We start from the raw sequence: 16,719 nt of genomic DNA, 5'->3' as shown, positions 1-16,719 counted from the left end.
AGAGAGCCAATAGGCTTGCACACAATAGGTTTTCCAAAATAAAAAATAAAAAAAAATTAGCTGTTAAGAGTTCCACTGCTAGTTTTAGCACTCTATCTAGAACCCTCAGCTTAACTGTAGTTTTAAGCGGCTTATATTTCACATGTTCACTAAGAATCTGGAAAACGCAGTAAGCATCTAGAAAAATTCTCCATTTTACGTTCTAGGCCTCCTGACAGTGTATAAGTAGTATCTGCTAAAACCACCCAGAGGACCCAAAAGTAGCCTAGGTAGAACTTCCAATGGTCATTTTTTTTCCCCCAAAGCTCAATATCTAGCCCTCATAATTTAGGCCCTGATGATTTTTGTCTTTCTACTGTCTCATTCCTCTCTTCTCTGTCAACTGCAGCAGTCCTTTTAAGGAAAGAAAAAGCCAATCCAACATGCAAATGAATTCAATTTATGTTACTTCTAGAAGAGTGGTTTGTTAAGTTTGTGGTAGCCAAACTAACAGTCTTGTGCCACCTAAAAAAAATGTTTTTAAAAAAAAATTTCCTAGATTTCCATGTTGATTTGTTGACCAAGAAATCACTGAAAGTCTGCCATAGAACCTGAGTGCATTGCAGATTCTGGGGCTTACTCTAGCATGTACACTCAGTTTGTGCAGCACCACCCAAGCTTCACCTGTTGCCCAGCATGAATGGAAAGGCAATGGACAGGAAATCTGAGAACATTCCCATCACATTCTTGTGGCCATATATTGTAGGGAAAGATGGACAGCAGTGGTCTAACAGACTTCGGATATTCTTCCCTGCCACTCTTGTTCTTCTCACTGAGAAACCCAGAAGGAGCTTCAAAGTAAACTTTGCATTCCCCATGACTGAAAACCACTGGATCAAATAGTAATATTTGTGCCAGTAATTTGCTGGATGGAAGAAGGATGGAGCAGAGAGTAAGCCCTAGGGCGCAATCCTAATCCCTTATGTCAGTGCTTTTCAGCACTGGCATAGCAGTGCCAATGGGACATGTGCTGCATCCTGCAGTTCGGTGTCACTCATGGAGGCCTCCTCAAAGCAAGGGAATGTTTGTTCCCTTACCTCAGAGCTGCATTGCCCTTATATCAGTGCTGGAAAGCACTGACATAACGGGTTAGGATTGCACCCCCAGTTAGGTATTATTTATGTGGACAACGAATATGATGTCGGTGGGGCAGGGAAGAGTGTATACACATGCCTGTCCCCAATGCTGATATGTTTCTGAAGTCCTTCCCCCCCATGTGTTCTGAGAAATGTGAGGAGAATTGTGAGGAATGTACCAAGGTGGAATGTCCACACATTCTTTGTCCACATAAGTAATGTCTGAAGAGCGCATTTGTTCTATACTGTTTATGTCTCAAATAAACACGGTCAAAATGTTTTTCTCACCCCCTGCCTCTGGAAATTTAATGGTAGTGCTGATTGTTCTCTGTTAAGAAGAGATGCATAACCTATTCAAAGGACTACCATTCCCAGAGTGTATGAGGGGGGAGCAACCATAACAGTTAACACTAATTTTGGTTGAGTTGAATTGAGACCAATGTTTCCCATTGTTTTAAGAGGTTCCTGGGATGTATCCAGTTGTTTTAAAAGAGTCTTGGGCATGCCCAAAAGAGCCCATAAGAGACTATGGAATTTTCAAGTATGCTTAATTCCGGTTGACTTGAGTGGGAGATTTAACATCCTCCGGATTGCAAGGCTGGGATGAGACAAGGTCAAAGATGTGAAACAGTACAGAGCTTGGAATGAGAAGATATTCCATTCAGTCTCAGTGTCGGGGGTACAACTGGATACTGTACATTGAGGAATTCCTGAAATGCCACGGAACAGGGAAACCTCTCCTCACATGGAACCCCAGAACACCATTAAAATATTTTCTTGCCTAGATATGGTCATGGATAAGATAAATAAAACCCAAATCACCCAGGTTAACCATGGACCGCAATAGCTTGCTGACAGATTTTCCTGAGGGACAAAAAGAAGGGGTAAAACTTTTGGAGGGGGGTAAAACACCCTCCTTTACAGGGGTAAAACACCTGGATCAACTGTCCAGGTGATATGCTGAAAGATTACAGGAAAAAGCTGAGATATTAGTAGAACTAGCCAAATAAGGTTTTTTTTTTGTTTTGATTCCTCCCCCTTTTGTAAGCAGTCAGGTTTCTTGGCTTGCAAAAGTCTTGTTGTTCATTACACAGGCCTACAAAACTGAGGGTCAGAATAGTTTTTTGCAAACTTTATGGTGGTTTGATATGAATTTGGGGTGCCAATTCCAAAAATGGCATCCGTTTTGCCCTATCATGTCTAGTTTTGGAGATAGAGTATAGCCTCATTAGCGAATGGTTCAAGCAGTTTCCTCATAAGGAAGCCATGGTGTAGGCTCCCTCATGAGGAAGCTGCTTGAACCATTCACTAAAGAGTCTATGCCGTTTCTCCAAAACTAGACGTGATAGGGCAAAAAGGATGCCATTTTTGGAATCAGCACCCCAAATATACCCAGGAGTTGGTGTAACGTTTAAGGAAGCAAAATATGTGTTGGCTTGTGTTATCTGTCTGCATGGGCTGTTGCTAAGCCATTTTCAGATGGCTTAATGGTTAAAAAGAAAGGGAGGAGAGTTGAGATTTTCCTAACCATTGGGTTGTACAGGTATAATAGCATAGGAGACCCATTTATCTCTTCATGGGTATCTCTTCATAGGTGAAAATGGGTGAAAAATAGCAGGCCTATCTTAAAAAATGAAAAATATATCCCAGCATTCCTTCTATAGAGCTTTTTCAAATACTACTTGTTCAAATAGAGCTTGTTCAAATACTACTACTTTTTTTTTTTTTTTTTAAGAGAAGCCCTTGGAATTTTCAGATCTTTCCTGGCAGTTCTTTCTTTGCTGGCCAGATGTTACCTGAGACAAAGCTAGGAATCAGTCCATGGTGGTGATTTGGGGCAAAGATGGAGCTCAAAGCCCTCTATGACCACAGTTACCGCCATAATTCCATTGCCATTAAGGCCATCTTATTAAATTTAAACACATGGAATTCAAGATGGTGGCTGCAGAAGCAGAAGAAGGTAGACATCTGAGGTACTGGGGGCAGGAAAAACAATGGGTGCATTCAGTTTACCAGACTGTTTGTGAGCAGGCTTGGAGCGCTAAACCCGAGACTAAATCAGTTCAATTCAGACATTGACATAGCCCTAATTTGCTGAAAACTAGAGCAGGTTTCTTTTCACAGAACTGATAACTCCACACATATTTAATGATACGTAGCCCTAGTTTGCTGAAAAGCAGAGGAAGTTTCTGCTCCCAGAGTTGGTAGCTGTAACTAGCATTCAACAAATTACAAATTTAATAACAGAAAACTGTTCAAGGAAATTCAAAGGGTAAAATGCTTTAAAATTCAAAATCATAATATTCAGATGAAAAACGCCCATGACAAGCTCACAATATGAGGGCAAGATTTGACAGCCCTCTCTGGCAAACCATGGCAGGACCAAACTCCAATGACTCCGCATTAAGAAAAAAAATCTTAATATTTTCAACAGCTTTGTGGAGTATTGTTATCACTGCAAAGACTAATCATCCACTACTTGATTGCTAACTAAATTGTCAAAAGAGATGCACCCTCCATAGGTCTAGGAGCTTCAATCTCTTAAGCAACTACATGCTGATTTCCTCAATGTCACAGCACTCTTGAGGAGGCAATGATTTGAACTTTGAATCTATGATGTTAAAACTGCTGCCTCCAATGGTTAAATTACATACTTACTTGGCAAATGACCACTGTTCCTACCCACACCCCAAACAAATGATGCAATTAGCTGGAAGTTCTAAAACAGAGCACAGCAATAATTATATGCTAATAGCACTTGACAGGGGGCCTTTTCGCCCCCTTTAAGGAGGCAGTTTGAAACAAATATGAAAAATTGCTTGCTGTCAAAAAAACACCTTATTAGCTATGGCTGATGTCTGAATTTAAACAAGAAAATTCACAGCTCATCAATGCAAGTCTGTATTAAAAGCAGAGACGTCAGAGAGTTTTAAAGAAGGAAACTAGTTTCCCCTGCCCAATTTCAGTAGGGACAAAAACTACAGATGCATTTAAAATAATATCTCTTCTACCTCCCCAATTTGTAATTTGCCTCTGGTTTCTATCCTAATTGAGGGCATCATGCAACTTACTGTCCCTAGAAAGGAACATAATGTCTCAAGCATATTATGAGAGGCTATATCAAAGCTTTCCAGATAGAAAACCAACAATTTCAACTTTGTTGTCAAAAGGAAAACCTGATAGTTTTTAAGAGTTCTAGGAGCAAGGGCTGAGGGGAGGTTCACTACAGACAGGGGCAGTCATTTTTTATTAAATTAAATAAAAGAATGGCACCCATATAGAGGCCTGATAGAGCATCCCTCAAGAACCCAGAGTTCCCAGCTTCTGTATTTGTGAAAAGTCACTGGGCAGGAATCAACTTGGTCTCTTGTGAATTCATTTACAAACACCAATTTTCAAACATTACATTTGGAGAAGATGATCTGCTCCAGGTGCGATTGAGAGGAGCAAAATGTGATTTTTTTTTTCTTTTAAAAAAACCCCCACAAATCTTTTTTAAACCACGGCAGCTAGGTTTACATCTTTTCCTTGAGAATGTACAAAACACACACACACAAATTGGCTCTCGTTTCTTTTCTTAAAAAATAATGGCCTGTTCTCCTCAGTAAAACTGAGGTAAAGTCTTTGTAAAATATTTCACAGCACCATAGCGGAAAAGAGGGCCCAACATTTACAAGGACAAGAGTTGGCTTCCGACTCATGGCTTTCAGACAGTGGTACCTGCTTGTCTCAGCGACAGGTCTCAATCCTAAACACACTTAACTCCCACCGAGTTTCAATACAGTGAAAGGGAAGTTTATGCAATTGAAAGAACCACATGAGATTGGTTTGCTTTCTGCTGATTCATGTGGGTCTCTGGTGGTCCTCTTACATGGTTGCTGGTATAACTTTAAGTTTTGTTTGATGCTAAGCAGCTGGAGAGGTTAGTATCTCCCAATCATGATTTTAAGACCTCTCTGCGCAAGGGGCTGCTATTGTGCCATTATATGTGCAAACAGCCCTTTAGCAACACCTAGTGACAGCAAACAAGCATGACAAATGCCAGCCAAATCAGAAACCCTCATATTCCAACCCAACAGGCCTGCCTTTCACTCAGGTGACCAACAACATACTGACCACCGTCCCGTGATGAAGCAAACTTCCCCCACCTTCCAAATTAAGTGTACTCAGAATCAGCCTGTCTATAGACTACAAAGGTGAGTATCACATAAAGGTGTGTCTTTTGTAGGGATGCTTTCAACCACACAAATCTTTAACTATTTAGACATCGCAATTAAAATTCGCAGGTCTTCAACTGGCCGTATTCTTGAGGGACAGAACATTATCATTTTATTCTTGTAGGAAAGCAAAAAAAAAAAAATTAAAACTGTTCATTGGGAGGAGGGGGGAGAGAACCTGCCATCTTTTCCGCTACGTCTGAAGTCTCTGTCGTTCTCCATAGAGAGCTCATAACACTGTCAACCTGCATAACAACGTCTGGCTCATAAGAAATTATGAAACTTAACTTCTCTTTTCATTAAAAAAATAAAATATTCAAGACTATCAGCTTTTATATAAAATATCAGCAAGCCCAAAAACATAATAATTGCTGAGGTAACGTCATACCTTGAGGTAGTTTTTTTTCCCCCATTTTCTCTCTTTTCTTTTTTTCTTCTTTTTTTCTCCTTTCACTTAAAACACACAGCAATGCCTGGCCTTTCTGCATACACTTCTTTGTTGCAAGGGATTTAAAAAAAGGACAGTAACTGCTTCATGGTAAAACAGCAAGTTCCTTGCAGCTGCTTCAGTCTAAATTCAAAGACGTCAGTTGAGTATTAGGCACATGAAAAAATACATGGAAACTCGATTCGCCTGCTGTCACACAGTCCAAATCTGGAGCCCGATATTTACTGGGACAAACAGGTCCAGTTTCACAGATCCAGGTTCAACCTGGACATCTGGCGAGTCAAGTTAGAACAAAAGTCTTGTCTCTGCTAAAAAATACAAATATTTCAATGCAAAAAGGGCTGGCTTTGTTCCATAAAATCCCACCTCCCTACCCTTCTTTAAAAAATAATCTGGAAAGTTTGATCCAATAGAGTAAGAGTGCAATCCTAAATACACATTGATATCAATGCACTTGCAACCATTAGGATCAATGTATCAGCCAAAAAAAAAAATCTGGCATGCTCCATAGTATGTGCCTCTAGGCTGAATTCCAATCATTCCAATAAAATTTTACTCCTAAGTGTGAGAGCTTAAGACCCAGAAATCCATTAACTCTAGAATATACATGTTCAAATCAACAAGATTGTCACAGCAGCTTCTGAGTGGAATTAAAGCTTCTGGACACAATTTTCCAATTTAACAAGGCTATACAGTTAGCCATTTGCCCATGTTAAAAAATCCTCACAGCGCAGAAATTGCCTGGGCCTGAGATTCAACATGCCCATAAAAGACTTGTCCCTTTTTTGGGTCAGTTAATAATTTTTTCCCCCCAGTTATCACCAAAGTTGATCCAATCTTTTGTTTGGTTGTTTCAAGATCGGGTAACAGCAGGCACACAAAATTCATTAAGGCTGCAATCCAATGCACACTTTCTTGGGAGTAAGGCCCACTGAGTTCCACAGAGCTTACTTTTCAAGTAAACGTGCTCAGGTTTGCGCTATAAGGCTGCAATCCTAGGCACACTGACTTGGAGGTAAGCCCTTAGAAGCAAGGGAAAGGGACGTGCTGTCCAGAATACACTGATGCAAAGGCATATATGACAGCGAATCAGACCTATGGGCTTTAGTTTAAGGTGATAAAAACAACAGCATACTTTTAATTATACTGATGCAAATACATTTTGAATCTATCTCACAAATGATTAGCATTGGATTGACCTGAGTCTGAAGTTCTCTAGAGCTTTACAGAAAACGGCCAAATTAACCCACCACATGCCTATTTTAACGCAGAGACAAAACTTCGTCCTGTGTGCAGGCTGCCAGGCTAGCAATTCCTGTCCTCTACAAAGACTCACAATTCACTTGAATATATTTTACACATTTTCTTTTCAAAGTTCGCATAAGAGTGACTGGGATCAGTAACCACATTACATTCTTCTGATGTCTATATTTGGTATCGCCTCATAAAGACACGGTATTTTTTGTGGCAGAAAATATTATTTTTTGAGATTAGGAGGAATTTTTTTTTAAGTTAGGTCAATTTTCAAGAAATCACTTTTGGTTTCATTTTGATTTGCCCTTCGTTTCCCCCAGAAAGACTTCCAAACTTCCCCAGGAGTACGTGTTTAAAATGAGCTTTTTGTTTCTACTGGAGTTAATTAATGTCTCTTCCTTGAAGTGTTCAAACAGGAATACTGTTTTGTTTTCTACAGTGGTACCCTGGGCAGTAAGTTTAAGCTGAGGGTTAGGTCGTTAAATACCCAAGTCACCTGATCACCTAGGAAAACCTTTTGCCTGGCTCCAGAGAAGGCCATCTGTATGTAGTCATACATTTCCAGATGTGGGCTTGTTATACCAATGTGCAGAGAAGCCTGCTACATGGAAAAGAAGAGACCATATCCAACAAAATGATAATGGTTGAAGAAAGAATTCCATGAAAAACAACAGCCTGCATTGTGGGCACAGTTCCATTTGTAAGGCAACATGCAAACAGCCTTCTCCTGATCTCTGAATTAGGACAACCATCTTTCTTTTTTTTGGGGGGGGGGGGGTACGTCTAGGTGCATCAGGTCCCTAAAAGCTGAGTAACACCATACTAAAACAGCTTCTGTCCCTTTAAGAGCTTCAGCAGGCAAAGTCGCCTGCCCTCTTCTCCCAAAGAAGGGAAAAATTATGATGGGATAAGCATCTGAAAGAGACAAGCCAAGACCTTCCTGAAATAAAGGGATTTGGGTCCTAGTGCTTTTAGCCTGTGATTCTCTCATTTTTTATTCTGGAGGGCAAGTAGTTTTTAAACATTAATTATTTTAGGGGACATACGCGCAAGTATTTCAATCAATTTCTCTCTGCCTCACCCAGGTAGTGTTTTAAAGCCAGGTTATGACACATGTCATGCAATCTAAAGGCTTGTGCATACAATGCATTTTACCCCTGCATTGATCGACCAAGAGGTAACTACTGCAATTTACAGAGGCAGCATTAGGAATTGGCAATCAAAGGCAGAAGAGTCTTACGCAAAGGTCTTTTTTTCAAAATGACAACTGCATGATTGACACTTCTCACTATAACCTGAGGCAGAGGGCCTCCAAGCAGGCAGAGTCCCATGCAAACATCCTCTTCCCACTCACTCATTCATCCATCCACCCCACCACCACACCCCAAGACTGCCTTTCTGCATTTACCACCAGATAACAGAAAGCCCACACTACAAAGCAGTAGCTAGAGGTAATTCACAAGAGATGAGCAGACAGCAACTGCTGGAGGGATGTAAGAGTGGTAAATGCAGAAAAACACATACAGACAAACCTTTAGACTGCATCCAGCAATCTGCTTGCTTCAAAATTCATCTACAGTCTACACGTAGGGACATTCCAGAGTAAATCACATGTGCTTAAGTCACACTGATTTCAATAGAACTTAAGCATGCTTAACTTTCCTCTGGACAGTGGCCAGCCAGAAGGAGAGATGTATCAGCCACAGACCAGAGCAAAAATTCAGAGATGTTTAACGGTGTTAATGGGGGGAGGAAGTGTCTGAAAGAGATTTTGCTGTGATTAAACTCCTGTATTAAAATGCACTCATCAAACCAAAAGAAGGACACTGGGGTATCTTTCTAAAAAATACAGGGAAACCACAATCTCCATGAGGTTAAAAAAACACACATTTTTTAAAAAGATGTTAAGCTTGTGCACAGTTCTACCTGTGCAACAAATGGGTCTGAAAATATTTGCACCCTGACAACTTGATACGTTTATGAATGTTTTTTTTCTAGAACCAGATAAGTTTATGAATGTTTTCTAGAAAATTAGAATTCTAATTTTCTAGAACACATTTTCACAAATTTTGCTTTTTTCTAAAAAATATTTAGCAACTCTTTCCACCAGGATTGCTACCTAAGGATTTGTGCCTTTGGTGGATTAAAAATGCAGCAAGTTCCCCACGGCTTGATTTTCCAATCACTTCCATGGTTTCCCTGGCTTAACAACTGAGGGCACCTGGGCGAGGGGGAGAAGAGAGAGTGAGAAAGAGAAACAGAGAAAGTGTGTTTTTCTCCCAAATTAATAAGGTTTCTCAACACAAATGGTACAATGCAGACATCACATTAAACCACAGTTAAGGAAGAAAGCCGTTTGCTGTAACATCTGCATCACACAAATCATGCTTTGCAATCAGCCAGAAAACCAAGATCAGAAACCTTTGAAATCTATGATTTGTGCTAACCATAGTTTGACATACCTGAATTGACAAACCATTGTTACAGCCACTGCTGTCTCTCAAGTAGACCCTGCACAATGCAATTAGATGTGCTGAGCAGATGGAAAGCAAAAGTAGACAAGCAGCTCTAAATCCCATTTTGCCAGGTTGTATGGAAATTCAAACCATGGTTTGGGTTCTAAAGTATAGTTAGTGCAAACCATAATTTACTGCAATGTCTTAATTGAGTCACTGTTTGGTTCCCAGGAGAGAGTGTCCTACAAAGCCGATTTGTCACCTTATTTCCCCTACTCACTTCCATTTAGTTTTGGGACAACTGGGATTACATGGCCTGTTTAATGTAGATCATACACCCTCACACACCTGCTGACAATTCTAAGGAATAATTTTTAAAACCCTATTAATACGCAGAAAGAATATTTTTAAGGTGACAGAAAGCCCCACAAGGACATGTATGCCAAGGATGTTACCCTGGGATGAAAACCTGAGATGAGATGAATTCTACCTCTAAGGTATGGGGATCTGGATTTAGCCTTCGGCCTCCTTGACAAAGGGCCCAATCCTATCCAACTTTTCAGCACTGCTGCAGCCGTGCCAATGGGGTGTGCACTGCATCCTGTGGTGCAGGGTAGTCACAGAGGCCTACTCAATGTATGAGAACAATTGTTCCCTTACCTTGGGACTGCACTGCAGCTGCATTGGTGCTGGAAAGTTGGTTAGGACTGGGCCCTAAGCCCGTAACTGTTAAGAGGGCCACAGCAACATGGATCAACTTGACATGTGGAACAAACAGGATTGCCGAGCCTGTAGCAGCAATGTTCAGTGCCATAAACAGCGATGCAGAGCTGCACATGCTATCTCTCTGGAGAGGGAATCAGCCACACTGGTGACTACTTAATTCTCCTGCCAAGCAACATTGAAACATGGCAGACCACTTGATCAGATACTTGGGTTGGTTTTCAATCAAAGAAATGCCAGCCCAAGGATCTTGTTCTGGCGTGCCCAAGAAGGGAAGAGTAACTGGGGCCAAAACACTGGACCTCTCCAGCTCTAAAAAGATAGGGTGACATGAAGAGAGATTCTGATACCCAGCCCCCACCCCAGCATGCACTGACTTCCACAGTCACCAAGGTGCAGTGGTCAAACAGAAATTGCTTATCCAAAGAGCGGGAATCCAAGGTTCACTAGACACCCCCCTGAGCACCTAAACTACTGAATTTTTTCTCTTGGTAAACAAAAACATTTTATATTTATATGTTGTTCCAGCAGACCCTAAACCTGGTTGCACAACTGAAGGGGGAAGAGGGGATTTTAACAGTCTTTTGCTTTGCCCTGGAAAGGGACAGAAAGCAGCATGTGTGAGCAGTCCTCTGCACAATCTCTCTGTCTCGCACACACATACACACATTCACACACACTAGATACTTGATTGAAACAAATTATGTGGTCTGATTAGAACTTTTCCCCCCCTACTGGCTGATCCAAATTCCCCCCCCCCTCAGATATATATATATCTGCAGCACGCCTGAGGAGCCAATCAAAACTGCCTTTGGCTCATGAGACATTAAGTCACCCGTCTACAACAAAGTTACTAATACCCGCCTACGGTAAACTGATTCCCAGACACTCTTAGGGTTCGGCATCAGTGCATCACTCTTTCTGCTTGGCTTTGTTTCATCCGTTGTCAATGTTGTCTGTTTGTCCATCTCTCTCTCTTTCTCTCTCTCTCTCTCTCATGCATCCGGGGTAAAGCAATTTCTTATTTCCTTCGTGCTTGCGTCTGGCTGTTCTGTCCCTTCTGATGCTGTTGTTTCACCTGAGCGAGGATATCGCGTATTTTGCGCTGAGCCATCTGGGAAGAAAATGAGGGTGATAAAAGCAAATGGATTTATAGCAAAAAGCATTCACCTAATATGATAGATGGAGTTCTGTCCCTCTCCCCTTAACAGCTGCCACTCCATTGGTGGAGTGGCTGGTGCAATGGCCTGTTGGATAGATAGGATTTGGCCATTATTCTTTCCATGCAACACACTGCATTCTGAGCTGCACTGGATGCTGTTTGGTCCATAACTCTGTCAGCTTACTTGGGATGTACTGCCAATTTTACAAGTGACACTAAAAATGCATTTTTGCTTCTAATACTGATTTAGATTACTAGTTGGTTATTATGGCATATAGTAAGTAAAAGCAGACATTTGAACACTAGAATTCTTTTGGCTGTTTTTAAAGTACAGAATGAGATGATTAAGATGACAGTGAGACCTGGTGGGGGCTTCCTTGACCTTTCAAGGGAAGCAGTATTAATATGCATTATTTGACACTAATATGAATTTTATATCTGGAATTTCCTCCTTGGAAGAAAAGCTGTTCCTGCACTAGAAAGTGGTAAGAGATTTTTCCATCAGCACAGAAAGTGTTACTATATGAACAAGCCTAGTGTGGGCTTGTGCAATGTCCTAGCACAGATGTGTGATTTATAAAAAGACAACAGTGGAAGGGCCTCCTGTGAAGTAGCCTAAGGTTAGAATCCTCCGACTCTAACCTTAGTCAGAGGAGGATGGTAGTGGTGGAGAATTACAAACAGGGAAAAATGTTGGGAGAGATTTTTAGTTAGAGCAGATTGCCCCAGGAGAACTGGAGGTGTGTGGGGAGGGAGAGGGGGATCTCTTTTCCAAGATCTCATGTAAGAAAAAAAAGTCTTTATTGCCTTGAAACACCCACAAGTGAAGGCACATTCACATGTGATAGTGTGCCAAATCCCTATTACATGGGGGGAAGGGGATTTAAAACACAGCACAGGTGACTGGCTGGAAAGAGGGTGCTTTCTCTCCCACCTACTTTCTTAAAGTAATTTTATTCCAAGGCAGGAGTTACTTCTGGTCACAGAGCCCCAACAAAAGAGAAAGCGTTAAAAAAAAAGTTTGAGAGAGCACAAGGTCCAGCTCCCTCCTCCCACCTACCCATTCTGCTCTTTCCCAATTTGTTTTCAGTGGTAACCCAATCCTGGTTCATTGGGGTCTAGTTTGGATCTGAGGCACCAGTCTGAAAATCATAAAACATGTTCTAGATACGTCCTTATACACCTTATGATATACCCAGCACTATATCAAGGATTGCATGTTTTCATCATTAAAAAATAAAATTCTGTGATCAGACTATATTATGTAGATAAGCGGTTCCCAAATTTTTTAGCGCCATAACCCACTTCATCCTCTGCAGTGGGTTGCAAAGCAATGCTCCCTGCAGTATCATAATGCCTTATTGGGAGCCCCCAGAGGCTGCTTTGGGGTTGTGGTGGGCCCATGACCTACTCCACTGGGCTCTGTGTGCCCCAGAACACCCTGCAGAAGCAACCAGAAGTAACTTCCGGTTTGCGGAAGTAAACCGGAAGGTGGTCACTTCGGCGGTTCATTCTGGGGCTTGCAGAGGCCAAACAAGTGGGTTGTGGGCCCGGTGCAACCCAGAAGTGGGCTCCAGGGGCTCCCAATAAGACACTGTGGCGTTACAGGGAGCACTGAGTTAAGGCCTAGCACACATGGGGTCACGACCCACTGCACATCAGGTTGTGACCCACCAGTGGGTTGTGACCCACCATTTGGGAAACACTGATGTAGATGAAACACATGAGCACAATCCACAAAATTTAACTTACCTTTTTGATACAAAACAGGAAAGCAGTGAACAAGCAATGCTATTTTCTCCCTAATCCTGAAAGTTAGAACCTTGTTGGTGTGGAAGAGAGGGAAAAGGAGACTTCTGATTCTGAAGATGGCAAACCTTATGCCACAAAGCAGTTTTTGCTCTACTATGGAAAACCCACCAACAACAGCTACTGCATATACCCTTAGCATATATGGCTTTTTTTTTTAAAGTGCCTTTGGTACGGTTCTCCTCTACCCTCTTCTAGAAAAGCCAACTAGCCAAGAATAATCTATCTTAGCCCTTACCTGGCTGGCATAGAAATGTCCAATGATTTTGACAATTACTTGCTCATTCTCATCAGGGGTTTGGTCCCGTGGGACAACTACTTCAGCCGCTGTCAGGTTCTGCAGCTCATTGACCTATATATGGAAAAACATTTAATTGCATTCAATTAAAAAAGAAAAAACTTAGATGCTATAATTTGATAGGAGATTCTTTCCCAAATTTCAAATTGTGCAGGCTATAAAAGTAGAGCATCTGCATTGTATACAAACGTTCCAAGGCTCAATCCCTTGCAACTCCAGCGGGGACTGAGAAAGGCCTCTGCCTGAAACCCAGAAGAACCTCTCCCAGTCAGAGGAGATAGTGCTGAGCTAGATGGACCAATGATCTAAAACTGAACAGGAAGCCAAGCCAAGGTGACAGGGGGAAGAAGGGCAGTAACTGGGGGGGGGGGATGAGAGAAAGACAGAGAGGCGGTAAGAATGAGAAGAAGGCAGCAGGGAAAGGAGCAAGGTTGACCTAGCAAGAAGGAAGGGAACAGATATGCTGGTTCAGCAAGGTCCATTTGTCAGGATCAGCCAACAGTAATGCCTAGCCCAGTTCCGACAACCAAGGTCCCCAAATTGTACAGCCCACTGATCTGACCTGAGATAAACTAGAGACAGTAGAACAGACCTGGGCCGCCTTGGTCATATTTTGTAGGTACCAGTGACCCAACCAGGTATAAAATGTCACACACCAACCCTTAGGACACATCCTTGGGATGAGATGCTGGGCACAGGGGTCACCACGCCTTGCCACCTGTGAGCATCCTTGATGCCATGTAAAACAGTAGCCTCTGAGAGCTGAGTACCAATATATCTCTTGGCTTAGTGGTTTGGATTTAGACACCAAACCACAGTTTGCCTTAACAGCAGTTTGCAAACCAGCTTCGAACTGTGTTTTAAAATTCTGGTTTGGAACCGACTTGCACATTTAACGAATGGTGATTTTTCAAAACAAACTATGACTTGGCGTTGCATCTGAATCTTCTTGAAGCCCTTTCTGGGTGCAAGTGTGAAGTGTGACTCTAATTTAGAAATACAGCACAGTTCAGCAATCAGAAGCTGGAGAAACACTGACCTAATACTGTATTTTTATAAATAGTCATCCATCATCAAACTCCAACAACACCAACTCAGACCAAGGTTAGTTTTACTGCTCCATCCTGAGCCATGGTAGTCCTAGCTGTTTCCAAGGTGAACTTTTGATGGACTCAACCCAACTCAACACTCACCGTTTTGCCTCCTTTGCCAATGACTCTCCCTGCAGCCGAGGCAGGGACTCGAATGTGTGTCTCTAGCTTCACTTCTTCTTTGGGCCCAAAAAAGTTCTCCTCTTTAAGTTTTCCATAAATACGTCCTTGAGCCTATGGGGGGGGGGACAGTGGGTAAAGGAAAAGACCAGGGAACTTTTAAACTGTTGATTAACTTATATATGACTTTATGATACTTCCTAGTCTTACTCCCATTTCCCTAACTCAGGGTTAGTCATGCTTTAAAAGTAAATCAGTACGTTTTAAATTGTCCTTCCTTCTGTCCTTTCCTCAGAGGTAAATTTACAGACTGATCCTAACTAGAACTGGGCCGACACACAGAACAGAGTTCCACTGGCATAAAATGGCCACTCAACACTCACCATTTTGCCTCCTTTGCAAAAACGGTGGCAGTGTGCCGCCAGCGGCCATTTTCCAAGCACTGCTGCAAGAGGCAGAGGAGCGATTGATAGCCTTTTGTCCCTGCCAGTGAGCCAGTGAAGGGGAGTGTGGAGGGGGAGTGCAAACAGAGTGGAATGGAGAAGTGATCAGGACCTCTGGGGAGCATGTCAGAGGTGGGCGGAGAGCAGGTATAGGTGGCAATGTTTCTGCAGCTATCCTGAGTCAGACACACCTCTGTCCCTCTACTCAAGTAGACCCAGCTGAGACCATGCAGGAGAGGAGGTGGGTAAGTAACAGAAAGTTTTAATTACTTCTGCCCTCACATGGTTTCCAGCTGCCCATAGGATGCAGCGGAGTCTGTAGTGGTGCTGCTGTGCCCTGAGGGCAGCATGTAATTAGAATTAGGCTATAAAATTGTAAACTCCTTGGAGAAGGACTTGTCTGCTTTATTTGTTTTTGTTACTCGATAAAGAACCATTTTGCACATGGTTGCATATCAACAACTACTATAGATTCACTGCTCCTCCTCAAGTCAGTAATATGATTTATGAAAAATAAGCAACAAAACAAGATTTAAAAAATTGCGTTAAAACTCCTCATACTTAAAATCTAACTAGTCATCCATAACCTAACTAAAAAAGGATCTGTGTAATTTGAAAACAGCAAATGCAACAAATATCGTGCATAAAAAATTCAGAAATAATTCAATTGTTTCCTGTAATGGGAAAAAAAAATCCTCATCTTCATGTGTAGACTGTGTAATTACAGTCCTGCAAAAATCGTGTGAGCTAAACCAGGAGGAATGAAACCTTGAACTGGGCTTCTGGTGGTCCCGTGATTATCACCATTCGCACTTTGGAGTCCGGTGTCTCTGGAGGAGCAATCTGGAGCATTCAAAGAGAAGAACAAAAGACAGGGTTATCAGTAATCTGACCAGGAGGCAAAACTCACTGCTGTCGGAGGAATCTACATCCCTTCCATCAAGACAAGCTGGTCTGATCTGAAGAGCATCAAATAGCAACCCATTCACTCATGAAGAGATGCATCCAAGGGGACCACTTGCAAGGGAAGGGCTGGAGTCAGGTAAGTGATGAACAAGAAACTGCCACATCAAGTGGACTGAAGCTGTCAGACTGGAGTGACTAAAGAGGGAGCCCCATAGCATGATGGGAGGAAAACCACCAGAAACTGGAAAGGTGGGAAAGCCTTTAAAAATGCTGTTCCATTGGTTTTCAACCAACCACAGATCATGCTACAGACCATGTCACCAGACCATGCTACAATGAGACCATGTGTGTAGGTGAGCATAGCACCACCTGGATAGATCAAGGTGGAAGCCCAAAATGGAACTGTGGTAAAAAAAACAATGACAGGATATACTAACTGTGGTGGCAAGGAAAAATCAAAGGAGCTGCTGCCTCTGAAGAGCTGACTGTGACTCCTTAGGGCAGTGGTTCCTAAACTTAGCAGGGTCATGACACCACCACACCCTCTTCTTCCCAACTCAGCCAGGCACCACCATCTTGGATCTCACAAAATCTCGCGAGATCCAAGAAGATGGTCCCCAAATCTCATGAAATTTCATAAGAAGGGAAACAGAGGCTGAGATACAATGACTTGCCCA

General features: G+C 42.2%; 1 protein-coding gene across 2 annotated transcripts in view; it reads right to left on the bottom strand.

Moving 5' to 3' along the window:
- Window positions 1–11,234: 11,234 nt before the first annotated feature.
- Window positions 11,235–16,719, bottom strand: part of IGF2BP1 (insulin like growth factor 2 mRNA binding protein 1) — a 70,717-nt gene continuing 65,232 nt past the window's right edge. For both annotated transcript variants that reach the window (XM_066627621.1, XM_066627622.1), the window contains 4 exons: window positions 15,905–15,979; window positions 14,676–14,807; window positions 13,423–13,536; window positions 11,235–11,327 (listed from right to left, as the gene is read on the bottom strand). In XM_066627621.1, the coding sequence (XP_066483718.1) occupies window positions 11,235–11,327; window positions 13,423–13,536; window positions 14,676–14,807; window positions 15,905–15,979 (414 nt within the window). The remainder of the gene's footprint in view (window positions 11,328–13,422; window positions 13,537–14,675; window positions 14,808–15,904; window positions 15,980–16,719) is intronic.

The sequence above is a fragment of the Tiliqua scincoides genome, chromosome 5 (assembly GCF_035046505.1).
Source record: "Tiliqua scincoides isolate rTilSci1 chromosome 5, rTilSci1.hap2, whole genome shotgun sequence".
Classification (NCBI taxonomy): domain Eukaryota; kingdom Metazoa; phylum Chordata; class Lepidosauria; order Squamata; family Scincidae; genus Tiliqua; species Tiliqua scincoides.
The sequence above is the reverse complement of the archived record's forward strand: the minus strand, read 5'-3'. Positions and strand labels throughout refer to the sequence as shown.